At 35.7% G+C, this 22,153-nt stretch overlaps 2 protein-coding genes across 9 annotated transcripts in view; both read left to right on the top strand.

The window, feature by feature from the left end:
- The window catches only part of LOC139975335 (mediator of RNA polymerase II transcription subunit 14-like), a 34,022-nt gene extending 27,472 nt beyond the window's left edge, over positions 1–6,550 (top strand). For all 8 annotated transcript variants that reach the window (XM_071983205.1, XM_071983202.1, XM_071983199.1 and 5 more), the window contains 5 exons: positions 287–422; positions 1,215–1,279; positions 2,128–2,349; positions 3,366–3,552; positions 4,704–6,550. In XM_071983205.1, the coding sequence (XP_071839306.1) occupies positions 287–422; positions 1,215–1,279; positions 2,128–2,349; positions 3,366–3,552; positions 4,704–4,765 (672 nt within the window). In that variant the 3' untranslated portion in view covers positions 4,766–6,550. The remainder of the gene's footprint in view (positions 1–286; positions 423–1,214; positions 1,280–2,127; positions 2,350–3,365; positions 3,553–4,703) is intronic.
- A 1,010-nt stretch (positions 6,551–7,560) lies between these two features.
- On the top strand, positions 7,561–21,924 carry LOC139975429 (uncharacterized). Its single transcript, XM_071983416.1, has 16 exons — positions 7,561–7,939; positions 9,941–10,004; positions 10,333–10,492; positions 11,185–11,374; positions 12,536–12,634; positions 13,291–13,389; positions 14,055–14,153; positions 14,818–14,916; positions 15,582–15,680; positions 16,343–16,441; positions 17,047–17,145; positions 17,795–17,893; positions 18,241–18,731; positions 18,901–20,270; positions 20,461–20,604; positions 21,722–21,924. The coding sequence occupies exons 1-16, from the start codon at positions 7,919–7,921 to the stop codon at positions 21,922–21,924; spliced, it is 3,435 nt and encodes a 1,144-aa protein (XP_071839517.1). The 5' UTR covers positions 7,561–7,918.
- The last annotated feature ends 229 nt before the right edge of the window (positions 21,925–22,153 follow it).

Below are 22,153 nucleotides of genomic sequence, written 5' to 3'. Positions count from 1 at the left end.
TTATATTCCATGTTTTGTTATGAGTCAATATTGGTACATTCCATGGTGTTGCTGCCCATCGATTGGGTGGAGACCTTCTCTTTTGGCTCGAGAGATCAAATTTCCGTGTCCACCCCTGGTTGTAGAGGATGAGTTCAAGCAAATTTTGTAATCACAGAACCAAGTTACAGTCAATATCGGTATACAGCTAAAAAGACCATAGGTTAATAGTTAAGTTTGAAAGCTGGGAATGAATGCAATAACAATAGTAAGAATCACATTACGAACTCCTTTCACTCTATGACAGTCATTAACCAATCAACTTCAAGTGCCAGCCACCACCGAGATGGGATCGATTCAGTTCTATTCCGAGTCGCTTCATTACAAGATATCCATGCACCCTGCGACAATGCAGTACTTACAACTCTCGGTCAGAGCTGTCGGTGAGTAAAGGAACAGGGGAGAGGAGGGTTTCTTGTCCAGGAATATTTGGGATATTTTTATATAAATTTCACAAAGGTACACTCCCAGAAGCTTACAATAATTTCTATTGTAGTAACTCAGAATATCATACCTTTAACACTTGTGATAAATAGTCTCTAAGTCAACCATATTCTAGAACTATCCGCAGTCAAACACAAATACAAAGTACTGGGTACATTTCTGGAACTCACTTGATCAAGATATCAAATACTCAAATACTCTTAACTCATATAAAAGAAAACTCAAGCATTACCTTTTAAATAATAGTACAAACCACCCAAGCTGAGTTGTTATATTGTTTCTTTGTATGGATTTGTTTATCTCTTTCTTTGCTTCCCCTTTATTTTTTCTCTGTTTTTCCTTATCTCTTTACTCTCTCTGTACTTGTTTTTTTAAGGGTCCAGACTCGAAAAGTTTTTACTTACTTCTGGCTCCTCCATTTCCATTATAGCATACTTTGTACTTTGTTTATTGTTATTTCATCATAATGTGAGTAAATTACTCATTGACTCTGTTACTGTTTTTATATATGGAAAGTGGAAAATAAACTTGAACCTTGATTTGCAACTCTTGGAGACGAACGTTCCGATTTGTCTAGGGTTTTTTTTTCTTCTCCAAGTATTAGTTTTCATTTCAGGTGGACATCCTTAATAGTTGCACTGCCGGCAAAAATAATTCTGACATGATTTTCTGATTTTTTTTATCTGATCGTGTACTTTCATATTTTCATTTTTTCCTTTCTTTTCCTTCAGAGGATAAAGAACAATACTGGACTCAAGATGAACTGAGAATTCTGGAGAAATATTTTGAAACTAAGGTTTGTGATCTTTTGTACCTCAGAGGTGTTGGCAGAAGTAGACCATTTCTAAATTACACTCTAGGCCTGCGTAGTTCACTATGCAGAAATGTTTGTAGGCTTTAACGATAAAGCAACTGTGGTTATCTTTATATTAATTAATAAATGAACATCTGGGACGATATACATCTATATTTTAATTAATAAATGAACATCTGGGACGATATACAAACAAACTTGATAAGAACAAAGAAAGTTGACAAAGCCCTGTGCTCAAAGAAAATAGCAAAGACTTGGCTAAGTAGAGATAGTTACCACCAGTAAAGGGTTGGGATAGCGCCCTCTATTGGTAGAACACTGTTTTGAGTATTTTCCTAGCCCCAAACTGTGTTTACGTTTTTCAGATTTAAAATTTTAGTCAAATTTTTAACACATTAGTCTGTCCAAATTTAGTCAGGGCTAAACTTGCACCACAAAAGAGTTATGAAGAATTATTTCCAAATTTAATGTCTTAACATTCAAGTTCTGAAATGTGAAGCCATTTAATATATAAGTTTCAATTAAATTATTATTATTTTTTTTTTTCGACAATTTAACCGTACATGAAAATGATTAAAAACTGATATGTAAGCATGAATATAAAATTTGAACAACAAAACTTGTTTGATATTAAGAAAAAAAGTCAATGAAAATAATAAATTGTTTGTTTATATGGTACTACTGATTCCAGTTGCGGTTTCTGAGATGGTTTTTGGGGGAACTAAGAATATTCATGACGCACACTTTGATCTATCGTGGATTATGTTCCTGCAGCTAACCCGCTTTTCGTAACCCTTTTTTCTCACCCCCCCCCACCACCCAAACAATAGGTGGCTTGCCCTCCATTCAAGCTCAATGCCATGACCTCGTTCCTTCGGCTCCAGACGGTATCCACGACGATCTTGAAGGACTTTATCAAGATTCTTCGCCAGGAGCTCCGGCCAGACCAGAATATGAAATGGCAGCTAGAATGGTGTCTAACTATTCATCCATGTTACATGACAACACCTGGAACAGTAGCCTTCATCATCAAACAAAAGATTCTCTTCTTTGTAAGCATTTTATGGTTCAAAATCAACTATTTTATACATGTATTTCAAATATGTAGCACATCTTAGACCAGGGGTTCACTAACTGGGGTGCATGAACACCCCAGGGGGTGCGTGAGTCCATCCCAGATGGTTTGTGAGACGTTTCTGAAAGTCAAAACTAGAGTACTTTTTGTTGAACTATAATCTGATATATCATAAAATTTAGTCCTGTACAAAAGTCTTACCTATCGACAAACTCTTTTCGAGTTCCATACGCATATGTTGCCATAGTATGAGATAAATAACTGAATTTTGAAACAGGCATGACTTTGGTGAAGTTGGTGTACGCATGACAGTACGTCGTGAAGATAATGAACTTGATCTTTAACGAAGCACTGTTATGCGTTTTATAGTATAATAATGACTCACACCGTGTCTCGAAAAGTTGGGGGTTCATGGAAAACTCTGACCACCACAGGGGGTTCGTGGGGGGATAAAGTTAGGAAAACCCTGTCTTAGACATAATTCAGTGGTTTTTGGGGGTATACTTACCACCATCATCATCAATCAGTATTTATAAAGCCCCGATATCGTGGAACACTTCAAAAGCGCCTTTTTATTGTTTCATTAAAAGTCGATTGGTTCTAACACAGAAGATTTTGCCTTGCACAAAATGAGTGTTATTTTTGTTCATTCATGTAAGGCACTTTGATTGCTTTTTGCTTATGTCAACATATTCCTGGTGACGATAGACTAAATTACAAACAGATAATAGCATATCTTTCCTTAAAATGGTTTAACATATCAGATTGTCATAACTTGAACCAAAACATGCAACGTTCAAAAATTAATGTTGATAGCCAGTGGTTTGGGACAATTCCCTGAGTGCTATCCAACTCTATAAACATACAAAGTAAGCATCTGGTGAACAAAAATCTAAAGAAATTCCAGAAATTCAGTCTTTAAGAAAGGAACCACCTTTACTCATATCTTTCTTTCTTTTGATTGATTTTTTTTGGCTTTTTTTTATTCGGCAGATTAAATTGACCTGTATCAATCCAGCGCCTCCTCCAGGGCAGGAACCCCTCTTTGAGACAGTCGGCATCGTCTACGACAAAAATGCGAATCTGACCTCGGCAGTGAATCTGGTGAAACCGCGACCCCCAAACTTCACCACCATCGAAAACCATCTGAAGAACTGGAATGAATACAACATGAACAAACGTAAGATTATTTTATGCATCTGGTTCCCCCCCCCTCCCCGTCCCCCACCAAGAGAAAGTATGGTAATAATAAATGGGTCGTTTTCAAGAAGATGTAACTTAATGTGACTGGGAAGATTTCCTGCCATATTTCCTTCTTGATGACATCACAATTTCCCTTTAAACGTCGGTTTGGGCGGCATTTTTATCAAACTGACGGAGTATCAATCAAAATAAGTTTGCAAATGATCAAAACTGAGGCACCCATGTTTTGGTTATTTTTTTTTTTTTTTTTCTGTCATTGAAAATGGGATAGAGAATAAAAAATAAATTACACTTTGATTCTCAACAGGTTGTCAAATAGACACAGCTTCCTCTTATTATTATAAATTGAGGGTTTCATCGTTTAAATTAAATGTAGGGTTACCCCTCAGTTCATTCATGCACATGAATATGATCAAATTAAATTTTAAAAAATGCAATTTTAAAAAACTTGACATGAAATCATAAAGATTGAACTGAAAATGAGGTATCACCATAGCAGCTATTTGTCTGTTTTAAGACACAATTACAAACAATTACATACAAAACATACATACATATACTAATGGTAGAAGATAAGATGATAGGATATGTGTCACTATTAAACATTCCGACATAACAAGCAATTTGTGAAATTTGTTTCAAACAGAACAGAGTAAAGGGACAAGAGCAAAGAAAAACCCACTAATTTTATGGGATTGGAAGCAGTTATACAAGCTTTTAGTTAACTTTGAACTATTCCCTACTTTTTTTACCTTTAACCTATTCCTCAGTTTTTGACCTTTGACTTATTCCACCTTTTTGACCTATTCCTCCTTTCTTGACCTTTGACGTATTCCTCCTTTTTTGACCTTGGACTTATTCCACCTTTTTGACCTTTGACTTATTCCACCTTTCTTGACCTTTGACCTATTCCTCCTTTCTTGACCTTTGACCTATTCCTCCTTTTTTGACCTTGGACTTATTCCACCTTTTTGACCTTTGACTTATTCCACCTTTCTTGACCTTTGACCTATTCCTCATTTTTGACCTATTCCTTATTTTTTGACCTTTTACTTATTCCACCTTTTTTTACCTTTGACTTATTCCACCTTTATTGACCTTTGACCTATTTATGCTTTCTTCCTCCAGAGGATTGTTCTCTCTTTCCAGCGATTCGAAGTCTGATGACTAACCTGCAGCTCAAGATCTGAGCATCTTGGTTTACTTGTTTCCTCCCAAATTCTGATTTCTCGTACGTGCAAGGATGAAAAGAGAGACAGACAAGCAAGATGAAGCCAACATGAAACGAAAGAAAATTTCTCACCAGAAAGTTAAAAATTGTAGAAATTGTGGAAAACTTTGTTGATTTTTTAATTATACAAAGAAGAACAGTCGGTGTGTGTGATTTTGGCGGTTTTAGTTTTGACATAGCCATTAGATGGCGATGTAATTAATGGAAGAATGTATACAGGTTTCAATCAGGTTACAGAATTGACCAAACTCTTTTTAACCAATCCCGTAGCAGGAATTGAATCCATTCAATTATCATTCGTCATTGATTGCACTAGATTCTTAAATCTTTATGAAGTGCTTTTTTTTCTTCACTTTCTTGAAGTTCTTACATCACAACATCTTATACATAAATAAGTCCAGAATTTCTACCTTCGCAGAGAGGCTGAAAACTATTACATGTATTATTATAACCTGTTGAAAAAACATGAAAAAAACTTCAAAATTACCATTTTTACGTACTCACTCAGTGCATTGTTTCTTTATGCAAAACTTTGTCCGAGACTTGTCATCAATTCGACTGAAAAATGCTGACTGACTAGGCCTAAATGAATCAGGTTGGAATGTTAGGTCAAATAATTTGTGACATATTCTGTAATTTACAACATTTAAAACCCCTGAGAATCTTTGAAAGCTTAATTTTGCGACGAATTTTCTTCAATCTCGTGACATCTTACTTGACCATTAAATGGAACATGAGATTCACGAAAAATATATAATTTCTTTTAATTTAACCCATCAAAATTAACCTGGGAATTATTGAAGTAAGATATAAATTTCAGAGGTTTGCAAAATGTAAGTAATAAGCCAATATTCTAGGATGCATACAAAAAATTCAGTATTAGGTAATTAATACTTGACTATTTTACTATTCTTTAACTAAACTTTTAGTTAGACTGATGTTGTATCCAATCATGTTTAAAGATTGCTTAGCCAAATTTACATCTCAATACAGCTGTAAACTAGGTCCAAATCCTGGTGAGCTTGCTCCCCTTTCCAAGAAGTAAACTTCTTGGTTTTTTTTTTTTTTCTTCTTGTTTCTGAAATTTCTTTTGGAAACTCTTTGAGAGTTTCATATAAAAGGTTTATCATGCTACGAAGTTGTGGCGGTTGGCTAACCGAAGACTTAACCGAATTGTCTTACTCATGTCCTTCGCGAATCAAATTCCAGGAAGCAGTTCAAGTGGTTAAAAAATCATGCATGTTTTTCATCAGACTTTGCGGAGTGTGGTAAATGGAGCTTGCAAAGTTTAATAGTGAAAGGAAGTTGTCGTTGTTTTGGTTTTCATTTTTTCCAAAAATTTATTACTTTCTTCTGACAGTGATTTAAACATTTTGTGCGATGTGGCGATAATAATGTAAGAAAGGTTTTGGGCAACAATGTATGAAAGATGTATGGAGTAACAGACCTATGCAGGACCTCTGTTACAGGTTTGGGGGAGGGGGAGGGAGGGGGCAGGAACCATTGAAAGTGCCACCTGGGCAGCATCTAGCCTTTGTGGAAAAAATTGCTCCAAAACTATCGGAGGGCCATGGCCCTGTGGCCCCTATGCCCCAAATCGTAATCCCATGGATAAACTGCTGGACTGGGTCTTTGGTTTTCATTTTAGCATTGTCTGCCTTTTGTTATGCCTTGTTATTAGTGGAATGTAATTACTTGCTAGAGAGAAAAAATGTAAAATATGCATTAAAGTTTGCCAGAATTAGTTCTTAGTGGTTTTGATTCTTCTTTTTGTTTTTGGTTCCTTGCTTTAGCAAAAGGAACCTATGCAGTCAGGTTGGCGTGTGTGTGTGTGTATGTATGCGTTTACATTTCTAGCTGACCGAGGACTTGGACCTGATAACACACCCGTCAACCGAGGACCAAAATGACAAGCGAGGACTAAAATGCGGGTCCTCGGAAGAATATACGTGCAACCACAACAAAGCTTCCCCCCTGTTATCTTGACGAAGTTTTAGCAAAGTCCACGTTTGGATCGTAAATTACGAATCTGTGTTACTGCCTACACACAGTTTCAATGACCAGTAAGTCACACACCTATCGATAATTTAATAGCGCCCCCAATTTGAACATTACGTGAAAAAAGTTTTCGCGCGCTCCGAGTCCTCGCTAATTGGTAAGTTTATGACGGAACGCTACGCAATCTACGTACGTAAGCACACACGTTGAATTCTTGAAGGAAAACGTCACTCAATTAATCACGTCGGTAAGGATCATTCCTGTTTTACATTTCTTTCGTTCATTTCCAACTTAGATTTGGTCAGGTAATAGTTTTGTTTTAGGGTAAATCAAAAGTTTGACTTGGCTTTGTATGTGAAATTGTGAATATGGTTTTTCGTGACAGGTGAGGACTCAAAGTAGTAGGTAGCGTTAGATAGGTCAGACCTCAATACAGTAGCCTAACGTTTAGCGATATTATTAATGCTATAATATCTTAAGCCTTTGTAACACAAACTAACTGTTTAGGTATATACCTATGCTAGCCTAGGCCTAGTTTAGTTAATATATACCACGCCTAGTAATAATCCGACTTCACAACGTTAGGTCCTCGCTTGTGTAGCCAAAAGTTAAGATTGTTCGGCTCGGCTCACGTAACTTTTAAATGTGACGCATTCTGTAAAGTAGCAGTTGGCCTATCCCTAATAGCCCAATAATTAACCTACAGTAGGCCTAGGCCTACTTGTACTACAGTACTAGCATAAAATGGCACAAGGATATCTCTACATGGAGTGTCCCGATGTTTTTGATTTAGTTTTATCAATTTGTGATGAATATCACTTGTACTACAATTGTATTACTGTTGATGGTGGTATTGGCAATTTCGAATTCAGGCCAATTTGGATACTATTCTTTAACTCTGAGGAGAGCTTTAGATTAATTATAAGAATCATAGTGGACTTATGTTTGCTACCCTATGTCAGCTACCAATGGGTGGATGATTTAATTTTGGAAATTTTATACCATGGCCTTGATTGGATATCATAATTTTGTGTGTTGACATGGCTACACATAGAGTTATCATGATCAATTAAATTTTAATCTATCTTTGTAGCGAGACATTTGGCTTGTGGCCATGGCGAGAAGGAGGCTCAAGGTAAGGATTGAAATGGAACTTGTGTTTCAGTGCAGTTATGTTAACTTTGTTAAACCTTTAGCCTGAGCTGTTTAACCATTTTCATTGTTGATCATTTTTTCAAAGATGCCCCCCCCTCCCCCCAGGAGGCTCCCAGAATATTTAGATGACGATTAATTGACAAATCTTAAGGATTATTACCATAATGCCAATTAACAACCGAATATATTGTTTGGAATATTTCTTACTAGATTTATTATTGATATCTGTATAGATCTACCTGTGTGACATAAATTTATAAATAGTTGATTAGTAATACATGTGATATGGATGTGGTGACCATATTGACCAGACCTAAGGCAAATAGCTTGCACAGGCATGCTCATTGCTCAAGTAATGAAACATTATAGTACAGTATTTGTAATGACTTCTAGAATGTTGCTTGTACACAACATGAACAAACATAAGTAATTCAATGGATTTCTTTTGCAGTTATATATAAATGAATTGGTTGTCTATGTTGCAGACATATTATATTGTAAGTCAATATTGGCTTGTAATCAAGTTTCATGCCTATTCAAAAGTAACCATGTGCATGGCAAGATCCTTCTGCACTGTTCGTGTGTTTATCATAATGTTAGACCCCCATGGACTGTCTCGTTCACTCCTAAGCTAGGCCACAGCAGTAACATGGAGCTCTAGTTTAGAGAGGCTTTAGACAAAGTTTTCCAGAAATCATGATTCATGAAGAAGGTGACCTCTCCATGTAATAGACCCTCCTTGCTGTAGGTGCCCCCAAAAAATTATGACTCTCCCCAAGACAATATGACTTAAGTTGCAATCCATGTGATTTCATATTATAGGTTCCTGTGATTTCTTCATTGAAGGAGCTCTGCCACTGTCATCTCAAGTAGTATCCCAGGAAAGAGGGTTACATAGCATTTTTCAAAGAGCTGGCTTAAAATAAGACTGCAATTTGTATTTTGTACTGCAAGAAAAAGCGATGAAAAGCAATGGGAATGGAACCCCTCCCTAACTCCCTCCCCAGGCTGCTGAATCCTCCCTGCTTTCTAATATTGCCATCTGTTTCTAGCAGTGCATGCAATTACTTTCTTCAGTTCCCATGTACTGTATGTCATGTGTTCAATTAAAAAATTTCTTGCTAACTCATCTTACTTGCAATTTTTAGACAGTGTTTGAGTTGTGTTGGAAATTATAACCAATGTTTATAACATATTTTCAGCAGTTGAAAAGTTTAATGCACCATTAAACTTTCCATATTGTATTTAATTAATAATTATCATACTGATACCCTCTTCTCTCCTCATTGATTTCCTCCTTACCTGCTGGACAACCACAACTACCTTCTCTTGTTTTGTTATTTTTATTTCTTGGGGCCAGTGGCACGGCACCAGCCATGGCAATTCTGGGGGGCAACAAGGGGGTCAAGCTATATATTTAATGGGGGAGTGCTAAAAATATAACACTGATATGGGGAAGGGGTCTAATGTGCGGAGTTTGCCATTAGCCTAGCTCCTTATATTTTTCGATAAGTAGAAGATCTGATTGGAGGAGGGAGGAAATTGCCATCCCCTCCCCCATAGCACTGCCACTGCTTGAGGCAGACTTTTTAAAAATGACTATTTCACATATGTCACCAGTTTCACATGGGTGTTTAGAATGTTGTTTTAATGATGTTAAAATTTTACCTTAACTAAATACTGTTTATTTTTTACTCAAATTGGCAAGATGATGGGCGTTACAATGCATTTTTATACGTTTCAATTACTCAAACAAAAATGACAATAAAAGGTTTATTGACCAAAGCTAGTTTTGAATCCCTTTCCTGGGCACAACCTGAACTGGTAAACAAGTCTTTGAGAATTAAGATTATTTCAAGCTGAATTAGAAGAAGTAGAACAAGAAGTACAAGAAGTAAGAACTAGAAGTAGAATTAGTAGAACATTTCCCACAACTGGTAGTAAAGAATATAAAAGATGCTACCTTTTACATCCTTCACAGAATACTTCTGAATTCACAACTCATGATGAAGACTTTGAAGTACTATTCATTAACTCCTACATAGGTAAGAACCACTTACATTGATTTATTTAATACATCTTACTTGTGGATGTGGGGGGGGGGGGGTCATCGAAAGTTGTGCGTTACATACAGCACAGTTGGAGATAAAAGTTTATTATTGATGTAAATTGATTTACGTTTATGTCAACAATTCAGTTTGGTATATTGGTAATAGCTTTTCACTTGGTAAAGCATTTCATATGACTGCTGAAAATTGATCACTCAGGTGTTGACCATCCTGTTTAGCATTGAAAGAGTTTTGGCTAGAAACCTATCGTAGATGACCGTGGAAAACAAAGCAGCTAGGAAAATCTTTATTTCCTAATACACAGGGAAAGGTCTGTTTGCCAAAAAAGACTTTGAAGGAGGCACATTACTGTTAGAATACTGTGGAAAGCTGCTAAGTGACAATGATGCAGCACATCTGGAATCTGAAAGTCCTAACAGAAGCGATTACTTGTTTTCCTTTCAACACAAAGGAAAGTTTTTGTGGTATGTTGTGTTCTCTCTGTACAGTAACAGTCGTCCCCCTCCCCATTCAACAGATAATGCATCATGATTATTGTATTGGTTTCATCAAGTCTGATGATATGTGTGAATATAGGCACAAACTTGCCAATAACGGTCCAAGAAAACCTATCATCGTTGTCATTAGTTATAGTCTAGTCTCACAATGGTGTACTTATGTTCCAAAATTGTGGCTGTTTTACAATTTATGAGTAACTTTAGAAATAAGCCCAAAACAGGGAGAATCACTACTGTTTTGATAAACAAATGCATGTACCAGAAGGTTGGGAATTATATTTGATATTTGAAAAATGTATCTTATTTAAATAATTAGCTTTAAACCTTGAATCCTCCATTCATCCTCCTGTTGTTAATTTGAGATTTGGAATGTTTAGTAGAGTATATTGAATGATATATCATCTTTCGATTAGATGTTGTTTTAGACATGGAAGAGTTAACCGTGGAAAGCTTGTATGTGATATGACAGTTATAGTCGCTACTTTAGAAGGATAGTCCAGGGCAAACTTTCTTCTGGACTATCTTTTAAGTCATGTAAATGCATCATATTGCAACACCTAACTTTGAATTTGTATTTACTTTCTAGTTTTAGCAAAGCAAAGACGGTTCTGATTCTGTACTTTGTACTTTGTACATTTTATATTTCCTTCTTTCCAAAGCATTGATGCATACTTCACAACCTCAAAAGCACGATACATAAATGATGCTAAAGAAACTCAAGCAAATACCTTTGTCAAGAAGGTGGAGGTGCATGGCGTTCCCCGTTTATTTATATATTCAAAGAAAAAAATTGAAAAGGGGACTGAGATTCGATATGACTATGGAAATCCAGACGCAGAATGGAGACAAGTAAGTTAGAAAATAAATTACTGCTGATAATTCTCAGTTCTCTTGAAATGAATTTTACATATTAAACAGGCACAAGCATATTATTATTATGATGATATTTTAACCCTTGGTGCACAGTTTAAACAACAACAGAGACCAGAACGACTTGTGAATAAGTAACTAGGCTGTTATAATTATTTGATTGTTTCAGGGAGGTACTTTATGTAAGCCAACCTCAAACTGAGGTCAATAGACACCTGAAATGAAGTGAATAGGATTAGTAAGTGTCTGTTCACTTCAGTTTGAGGTTGGCTTACATGAAGTATCAACAGCTTTTCAACATGTCCAAGTCTCCCATATGTTTTGTAACCTACAATAGATTCACTTTCACTATAAAACTTGCCTTAATTTAGATTGTAAGCAGTAGTTAAGGGTCTGGTTTAATGTAACATCATGTTTGTCCAGATGCTATGTAGTCTGCTCTCACCGCTGCTCACAGAAGCTTGTCGTAGGTGGTTTACTTTTCATTTTTGTAACATTGTTACACAATTGCTGTGTCAGAAAGGTCCTCAGACAATTTTGTAGACACATCTGTCATTAAAGTAGTCAGTTTCATGTTATAAGGTGGCATATAGAACTTACTCATAACTTCAGGGAGCTTCATTAAGGAAGCTCATTGTTTCATGTAATATTGATTGGTGTAGTGTTGCATATCAAAATTCACAATGGTTCAGTGATTTAAACCTCAAAGCTTGAATGTGAAGTTTGATAAATTCCTATAAGATTATCAATGGGAGGACCTTACAGTATGTTTATTGTGCAAGTAGTAGAATTTATCTACTGTCTGTTACATTCGTTATTACATGTTGATGTACAAAAATCAGGCTATTGATTCCCTTGTATCACCATTAACAATAGTAGTAGGAGTTGTGTCAGATAGGTCCTCAAAAGAACCAATTCCTTTGATTTTTGTTAACACACAGTTTTGTCTTTTAAATATGATCTTTTATCTTGTTAGGTGGCATTGAACTAAACTAAATGTTCTTACTCAGAGAGCTTCATTAAATAAGAATGAGGGCATTTTGTGGCTCAAATACACGTAGACCATTTGGAATATATGTTTTCAGATTGAATAAACTGTCATGACTGGTTATTATGGATGTCATATTCTTTCAATTGCAGGACAAATGCTGTGACTTAACTGCTGTAGGAGGTGATGCCCTCTTAGATGAAAACGCAGATGGTGTAAGTGACATTGATGAAACCACAAATGAAGGAGAGGTAATTCAGTAATATTGTAAAGATCTTATGGAAAGTAAATAATGTTAAAGATGCATATCTCATTATATATTTTCATTAAACAGCACAAGAGTTCCAATTAAACAACAAGTATTGCTTGTTTCATGTAATTTTTATTTGTATAGTGTTAGATATTAATATTCACTATGGTTCAGTGACTTAAACCTCAAGGATTGAATGTGTAGTTTGATAAATTCCTATTAGACTATCAATGGGAGGACCTTACAGTATGTTTATTGTGCAAGTAGAAACATTGCTTTACTGTCTGTTGCATTTGTTATGACATATTGATGTACAAAAATCAGACACTCTGGCTATTGATTTCCTTATATCACCAGTAACAATATAAGGAAGCTTGTTGTACATTTGTGTCCTTTTACACTAGTAGTTGTGTCAGATAGGTCCTCAAAAGAACCAATTCCTTTGATTTTGTTAACACACAGCTCTGTCTTTAAAATAGTAACTCACATCTTGTTAGGTGGCATTGAACTAAACTAAATGTTCCTACTCAGAGAGCTTCATTAGTAAGAATGAGGGCATTTTGTGGCTCAAATACACGTAGACCAAGTTGTGGTAATGTCAGATTGATTAAACTGTCATTTCTGGTTATTATGGATGTCATATTCTTTCAATTGCAGGACAAATGCTGTGACCTAACTACTGGAGGAGGTGATCCCCTATCAGATGAAAATGCAAATGATGAAAGTGACATTGATGAAACCACAAATGAAGGAGAGGTAATTCAGTAATATTGTAAGGATCCTATGGAAAGTAAATAATGTTAAAGATGCATATCTCATTATATCTCACACTAAACAGTGCAAGATTTCCAATATGTTCAAACCACTAGTGTTGCTTGTTTCATGTAATTTTTATCCGTGTAGTGTTAGATATTAATATTCATTATGGTTCAGTGATTTAAACTCCAAAGCTTGAATGTGTAGTTTGATAAATTCCTATAAGACTATCAATGGGAGGACCTTACAGTATGTTTATTGTGCAAGTAGTAACATTGCTTTACTGTCTGTTACATTTGTTATGACATATTGATGTACAAAAATCAGGCACTCTGGCTATTGATTTCCTTATATCACCATTAACAATATAAGGAAGCTTGTTGTACATTTGTGTCCTTTTACATTGGTAGTTGTGTCAGATAGGTCCTCAAAAGAACCAATTCCTTTGATTTTTGTTAACACACAGCTCTGTCTTTTAAATATTATCTTTTATCTTGTTAGGTGGCATTGAACTAAACTAAATGTTCTTACTCAGAGAGCTTCATTAAGTAAGAATGAGGGCATTTTGTGGCTCAAATACACGTAGACCATTTTGAATATATGTTTTCAGATTGAATAAACTGTCATTATTGGTTATTATGGATGTCATATTCTTTCAATTGCAGGACAAATGCTGCGACTTAACTGCTGTAGGAGGTGATGCTCTCTTAGATGAAAATGCAGATGGTGAAAGTGACATTGATGAAACCACAAATGAAGGAGAGGTACTTCAGTAATGTTGTAAAGATCTTATGGAAAGTAAATAATGTTAAAGATGCATATCTCATTATATATTTTAATTAAACAGCACAAGAGTTCCAATTAAACAACAAGTATTGCTTGATTCATGTAATTTTTATTTGTATAGTGTTAGATATTAATATTCACTATGGTTCAGTGACTTAAACCTCAAAGCTTGAATGTGTAGTTTGATAAATTCCTATTAGACTATCAATGGGAGGACCTTACAGTATGTTTATTGTGCAAGTAGAAACATTGCTTTACTGTCTGTTACATTTGTTATGACATATTGATGTACAAAAATCAGACACTCTGGCTATTGATTTCCTTATATCATCAGTAACAATATAAGGAAGCTTGTTGTACATTTGTGTCCTTTTTCATTGGTAGTTGTGTCAGATAAGTCCTCAAAAGAAGTGATTACTTTGATTTTTGTTAACACACAGCTCTGTTTTAAAATAAAAACTATCATCTTGTTAGGTGGCATTGAACTAATCTAAATGTTCTTACTCAGAGAGCTTCATTAAGTAAGAATGAGAGCATTTTGTTTCCCAAATGCACGTAGACCATTTTGTGGTAATTTTGTCAGATTGGCTAAGTTAACTGCAATTTTTGGTTATAATGGATGTCATATTCTTTCAATTTCAGAAAAGAAGCTGTGACTCAACTTCTGGAGGAAGTGATCCCCTATTAGATGAAAGTGCGGGTGACGAAAGTGACATTGATGAAACCACAAATGAAAGAGAGGTAATTCAGTAATGTTGTAACAATCTTATGGAAAGTGAATAATATTTAAGATGCATATCTCATTATATTTCACACTAAACAGTGCAAGATTTCCAATATGTTTTAAACCACTAGTGTTGCTTTTTTCATGTAATATTGATTGGTGTAGTGTTAGATATTAATATTCACTATGGTTCAGTGATTTAAACCTCAAAGCTTGAATGTGTAGTTTGATAAATTCCTATAAGACTATCAATGGGAGGACCTTACAGTATGTTTATTGTGCAAGTAGAAACATTGCTTTACTGTCTGTTACATTTGTTATGACATATTGATGTACAAAAATCAGACACTCTGGCTATTGATTTCCTTGTATCACCATTAACAATATAAGGAAGCTTGTTGTACATTTGTGTCCTTTTACATTGGTAGTTGTGTCAGATAGGTCCTCAAAAGAACCAATTCCTTTGATTTTTGTTAACACACAGCTCTGTCTTTTAAATATTATCTTTTATCTTGTTAGGTGGCATTGAACTAAACTAAATGTTCTCACTCAGAGAGCTTCATTAAGTTAGTATGAAGGCATTTGTGGCTCAAATACACGTAGACCATTTTGAATATATGTTTTCAGATTGAATAAACTGTCATGACTGGTTATTATGGATGTCATATTCTTTCAATTGCAGGACAAATGCTGTGACTTAACTGCTGTAGGAGGTGATGCCCTCTTAGATGAAAACGCAGATGATGAAAGTGACATTGATGAAACCACAAATGAAGGAGAGGTAATTCAGTAATATTGTAAAGATCTTATGGAAAGTAAATAATGTTAAAGATGCATATCTCATTATATATTTTCATTAAACAGCACAAGAGTTCCAATTAAACAACAAGTATTGCTTGTTTCATGTAATTTTTATATGTGTAGTGTTAGATATTAAAATTCACTATGGTTCAGTGACTTAAACCTCATAGCTTGAATGTGTAGTTTGATAAATTCCTATAAGACTATCAATAGGAGGACTTTATGTATATTGTGCATGTGGTAACATTTTCTTTACTGTCTGTTACATTTGTTATGACATTTTGATGTACAAAAATCAGACACTCTGGCTATGGATTTCTTTGTATCACCATTAACAATATAAGGAAGCTTGTTGTACTTATTGTGTCCTTTTACATTGGTAGTTGTGTCAGATAGGTCCTCAAAAGAACCAATTCCTTTGATTTTTGTTAACACACAGTTTTGTCTTTTAAATAGTAACTTTCATCTTGTTAGGTGGCATTGAACTAAACTAAATGTTCTTACTCAGAGAGCCTCATTTAGGAAGTATGAAGGCATTTTGTTCCCCAAATGCACGTAGACCATTTTTTGGTTATTTTGTCAGATTGGCTAAGTTAACTGCAATTATTGGTTATTATGGATGTCATATTCTTTCAATTCCAGAAAAGAAGCTGTGACTCAACTTCTGGAGGAGGTGATCCCCTATTAGATGAAAGTGCGGGTGACGAAAGTGACATTGATGAAACCACAAATGAAAGAGAGGTAATTCAGTAATGTTGTACCAATCTTATGGAAAGTGAATAATATTTAAGATGCATATCTCATTATATTTCACACTAAACAGTGCAAGATTTCCAATATGTTTTAAACCACTAGTGTTGCTTGTTTCATGTAATATTGATTGGTGTAGTGTTAGATATTAATATTCACTATGGTTCAGTGATTTAAACCTCAAAGCTTGAATGTGTAGTTTGATAAATTCCTATAAGACTATCAATGGGAGGACCTTATAGTATGTTTATTGTGAAAGTAGAAACATTGCTTTACTGTCTGTTGCATTTGTTATGACATATTGATGTACAAAAATCAGACACTCTGGCTATTGATTTCCTTATATCACCATTAACAATATAAGGAAGCTTGTTGTACATTTGTGTCCTTTTACATTGGTAGTTGTGTCAGATAGGTCCTCAAAAGAACCAATTCCTTTGATTTTTGTTAACACACAGCTCTGTCTTTAAAATAGTAACTCTCATCTTGTTAGGTGGCATTGAACTAAACTAAATGTTCCTACTCAGAGAGCTTCATTAAGTAAGAATGAGGGCATTCTGTGGATTATTATAGATGTCATATTTCTTCAATTGCAGGACAAATGCTGTGACTCAACTTCTGGAAGAAGTGATCCCCTATTTGATGAAAACGCAGATGGTGAAAGTGACATTGATGAAACCACAAATGAAGGAGAGGTAATTCAGTAATATTGTAAAGATCTTATGGAAAGTAAATAATGTTAAAGATGCATATCTCATTATATCTTCAGTAAACAGCGCAAGAGTTCCAATATGTTATACACCACTTGTGTTGCTTGTATAGTGTTAGATATTAATATTCACTATGGTTCAGTGATTTAAACTCCAAAGCTTGAATGTGTAGTTTGATAAAGTCCTATAAGACTATCAATGGGAGGACCTTACAGTATGTTTATTGTGCAAGTAGAAACATTGCTTTACTGTCTGTTACATTTGTTATGACATATTGATGTACAAAAATCAGACACTCTGGCTATTGATTTCCTTATATCACCATTAACAATATAAGGAAGCTTGTTGTACATTTGTGTCCTTTTACATTGGTAGTTGTGTCAGATAGGTCCTCAAAAGAACCAATTCCTTTGATTTTTGTTAACACACAGCTCTGTCTTTAAAATAGTAACTCTCATCTTGTTAGGTGGCATTGAACTAAACTAAATGTTCTTACTCAGAGAGCTTCATTAAGTAAGAATGAGGGCATTTTGTTTCCCAAATGCACGTAGACCATTTTGTGGTAATGTTGTAAGATTGGCTGAGTGAACTGCCATTACTGGTTATTATGGATGTCATATTTCTTCAATTGCAGGACAAATGCTGTGACATAACTTCTGGGGGAGGTGTTATCCCTTTAGATGAAAGTGAAAATGATGAAAGTGACATTGATGAAATCGCAGTGGGAGGAAAGGTATATAATATTTTAACAATCAAGTAGAAAGTGAATAACAATAACATTTTTAGACGAAGAAACTGTCATTAATCATAACAACCTGTTAGTTATCCATTGACTCTCATTAGATAATATCAATCACAGCATTAAGATATGAGTGATGAAGTAAATTTATATTTTAAATTAGTTGGTGTGTTTCATTGTTTTGATTCACATAAATGACTACTTCATTGGCTACTTATTAAAGGTTGTAGATTAGTTTACATTTTCTTTATTGAACCACTCCTTACTTTTATTAAGATCTCAACTATGTCATTGTATCATTAATAAAAACTCTCATGCACGTTGTTTGCTTCCATTTACAGGGAATCTTTTCAACACTTGTGCCATACTCAGATAGTGACAGTGATTGCTCATACATCATTCCCATGCCAACTTCACAACAGAGACGACTTGGAAGTAGTCTTTGGGGAGAAACATCAACTGAATCCTCCAAATCACCAAACAAAAAGGATTCTGCAGTGTTGAGAACCACCGCTACTGTTTCCAATTCGCATGATCACATAGAACAAGACAGTAGCAGCGATGCTGGTAACTGGTCACCAGAGAGTGATGTTGAAGCTGAGGATGCCAGGGGGTCTAAGCCAGGAAAAAGATGTGAAAAGGAAAATGTTGCACCTGCTTCTTCCAGCATAAAGGTCATGAAAACACACAACAAAGGGAAAAGGAAATGGGACAAACACCAGTACTGTGTGTACTGTATGAAAACCTATGCAAAACTCCCAAGACACCTTGAACAAGTTCATTTGAAGGAAAAAGAAGTTGCTGAAGCTTTGAGTTACGATAAAGGGGTCATGTAAGCGTAAAGAACTCTTAACCCTGTTAAGAAACAAGGGGAACCATAGCCATAATGTTGAAGTTTGGCAGTCTGGCAGTGGCTGTTTGATTCCTGCAAGACGGACACCTTTTGACCAGTCACATGATGAGTTCCTTCCCTGTAACCTCTGCTTTGGTTACTTCTCCAGAGATAACCTATGGAAGCATAAGAAGAATTGTTTCATGGCATCTGAGTCAACCATGAAAGACAAGAGACACCAGTCAACATCTGCTCTGCTCCTACCATTTTCACAGGAAGTATCACAGAGTTTTAAAGACACAGTTTTTGCATCTATGACTTACGATAGCATATCGTTTGCTGCTAGACATGATCACATTATTGTTCAGTATGGGGAACGAATGTTTGCCAAACTAGGTCATGAAAGACATCAAGTGGGTTACATTAGTCAGAAAATGCGTGAACTTGCAAGACTACTGCTGAAAATCAAGGAAACAAAACCTGATGTGAAGTCCTTATATGACTGTATTAGTCCAAAACAGTTTGATACGGTATTAGAAGCTGTTCGAAACCTGGCAGGATTAGACCCCCAAACTGGGAAGTATAAGACACCATCGTTAGCTCTTAAGTTGGGTCATTCACTTCAGACATGTGCTTTGATTGTGAAGGCTGAGTGCATCAAATCAGAAGATCCAGTTAAAGAGGATCAGGCAGATAAATTTTCAAAGCTGGCAGTTATTGAGTGGGCTCATAAAGTGGGAACAGGTGCCAGGACAACACTGGAAGAACGCAAGTGGAACAAGCCAAACATGCTACCACTATCAGAGGACATCAGACAACTACACGCTAAATTGTCTGAGGTAATAGAAGAGAAACAGAAGCTGTTGGCCTTGTCTGATGATGTAACAGCATGGTATGCATTAGCTGAAGCAACTCTGAGCAAGCTAATTCTCTTCAATCGACGCAGAAGTGGTGAAGTGCAAAGAATAAAGCTGGCTGACTTTGAACGCAGATGTCATGATCAAGGAAATGATGATGTAATGGACTCTCTATCATCTTGGGAGAAGACATTGTGTAACAAGCTTGAACGCATTGAGATCAGGGGAAAACGAGGGAGAAAAGTGCCTGTCCTTCTCACAAAGGAAATGGTACAGGTGATGGAACTGTTGGCTGCTAAGAGAACCCTCATTGGAGTCAGCGAGACGAATGATTATTTCTTTGCCCGCCCAAACTTCTCTTCTATGGAACCATTGAGGGGAGCTGATTGCATACGGAAGTATGCACTGAAGTCAGGTGCAAAGCATCCGTCTAACCTCACATCAACAAAATTAAGAAAACAAATTGCCACTGTTTCCCAGATCCTATGTTTGAAGGACCATGAATTAGATGTCCTGGCGGGATTCTTAGGGCATGACATACGTGTGCATCGAGAATATTATAGACTGCCCGAAAATACTCTACAAATGGCTAAAGTGGCACGACTGCTTCTATTAATGGAGAAGGGTGCTGTGGGGGAGTTCAAAGACAAGAAGTTAGATGAAATTGAGGTTCCTCTTGATGGTGAGTGAAGATTCTATTCTACAATCCCAATATAAAGTTTGTTATCTCCCTCTTGATGCATTATGTCAGCTGTGTCAAAAATGTCATGTTATTGAATTAATGATAAAGTACCTGGTCCACAGTAGAGTGTTTTGAGTAGCATCATACTATTGCTTGCTCTTAATTAATCTCTAATTATTATTCGGCTTAGATCCAAGCTATACTGATGAATCAGAGGGAGAATCTGAATTACCATATGATGAAGAAGATTTGGAAACTGAAGACAAGGAAGGACAAAATGAAATTCACGAAAGTGAAGAAGAGAGTGACAGCCATGCATCAACTAAAAAGAAAGGTCAGTTAAGTAGAGCAATGTGGCTTATATATATATATATATATATATATATATATATATATATATATATATATATATATATATATATATATATATAGACAACTGAACAAATGAACAAATACTCGCTGCGCGGGTATATTCTGTGGGGAACACGAACCTTATTTCTTACGTGCACAGTTCATATGCAATTGTAGAGAAAAACATAATTGCCCCCTCAACGGGATTTGCTTGGTGAGCAGTGTCATATATAGGGCCGATGTTACTACTGGTCATGACACCAAATCATACATAGGGCTATCGAGTGGCCCCTTTAAGCAAAGGTACAGTAACCACAGTAAGTCCTTACGTCATGAGCGTTACGAGAGAGAAACAGAGCTTTCCAAACATATATGGGACCTGAAGCGTAAGGGTGCCCCCTTCGTTATTTAGTGGAACGTATTTAAGCATTCCAATACACGCATGCGTAGATCCGGTCAATGTAACCTTTGTATTGATGAGAAGCTCTGTATCCTCCTATCTAAAAACCCGCATTTACTCAATAAGAGATCTGAATTCATCTCCAAGTGTCGCCACAATAGGCTCAAACCAATGAACCGTGCACGTAAGAAATAAGGTTCGTGTTCCCCATAGAATATACCCGCGCAGCGAGTATTTGTTCAGTTGTCTGACGATCGCCACCCTAAGGGCGTGAAACTCCGAGTTACAGCTGTACTTACCAAGGCATATACTTATATGTTTAGGCTCTGCTATTATAGCATAGAGCACTCTTCTTGCAGTCCTGATTCTTTCTTGTTTATGTAAATATATATATATATATATATTATTAGACAAAACCAGAGAAATAAGATATGACTCATAATTGACAAATAAGGAGTAAGTTTTAGAAAATATATTGGAATATTAATATATATATATATATATATATATATATATATATATATATTGGTTTAATACCATTGTATATCAGCTGCCATAGAATCATTTTATACAACATTGTCTGCTATTTTGAATAATGCATTAGAATGCCCAAAACTTGAAAAAGCAACAAAAAAGAACTCCAGCTTTAACATTGATGAATGTGATGACTATATTTTACCATTGTTTTTTTTATTTGCAGGCAGTCCTAAACAAAGAGTCAGATGGAGAAGAAACCAAACAGCAACAATTGAAAAACACTTTGAAAAACATATTCGGGTTCAAAGGGTTCCGAGAAAGTCTGAGTGCGAAGCATTGAGGCGAAAATATCCAGCTCTTGCAACCAAAGACTGGAAGAGCATAAAGTATAAAGTTTACAACATCATTCAGCAGAAAAAGAAGTAAAATTGTGTAAGCTGAAGTGGCCATTTTACAAAGTTTAAACCTTTTTGTACCTGACAAAATCATCTCAGAGAGTGAACTTTTGCCACTTACAATAATGCCAACGTTTTTGCCTCTACGTTTACCTGGACAGTTTGCCTTCAGCATGTCTTCAGATACAACAGTATTTGCTATTTCAAACTTTTTTTTTTGTTGCTATTTTGTTTTGTGTTTTAAACAAAGAGTTTTGGTG

This window comes from Apostichopus japonicus, chromosome 10, assembly GCF_037975245.1.
Source record: "Apostichopus japonicus isolate 1M-3 chromosome 10, ASM3797524v1, whole genome shotgun sequence".
Lineage (NCBI taxonomy): Eukaryota > Metazoa > Echinodermata > Holothuroidea > Aspidochirotida > Stichopodidae > Apostichopus > Apostichopus japonicus.
This window is presented reverse-complemented; position numbering and strand designations above follow the sequence as displayed.

Bases quoted from the DNA above. Each gene is read 5' to 3' on its own strand.
- LOC139975429 (XM_071983416.1), top strand. From the start codon at position 7,919: ATGGCGAGAAGGAGGCTCAAG. The intron at 10,005-10,332 runs GTAAGAACCACT...CCTAATACACAG, and splicing joins ATTCATTAACTCCTACATAG to GGAAAGGTCTGTTTGCCAAA. The intron at 13,390-14,054 runs GTAATTCAGTAA...TTTCAATTGCAG, and splicing joins AAACCACAAATGAAGGAGAG to GACAAATGCTGCGACTTAAC.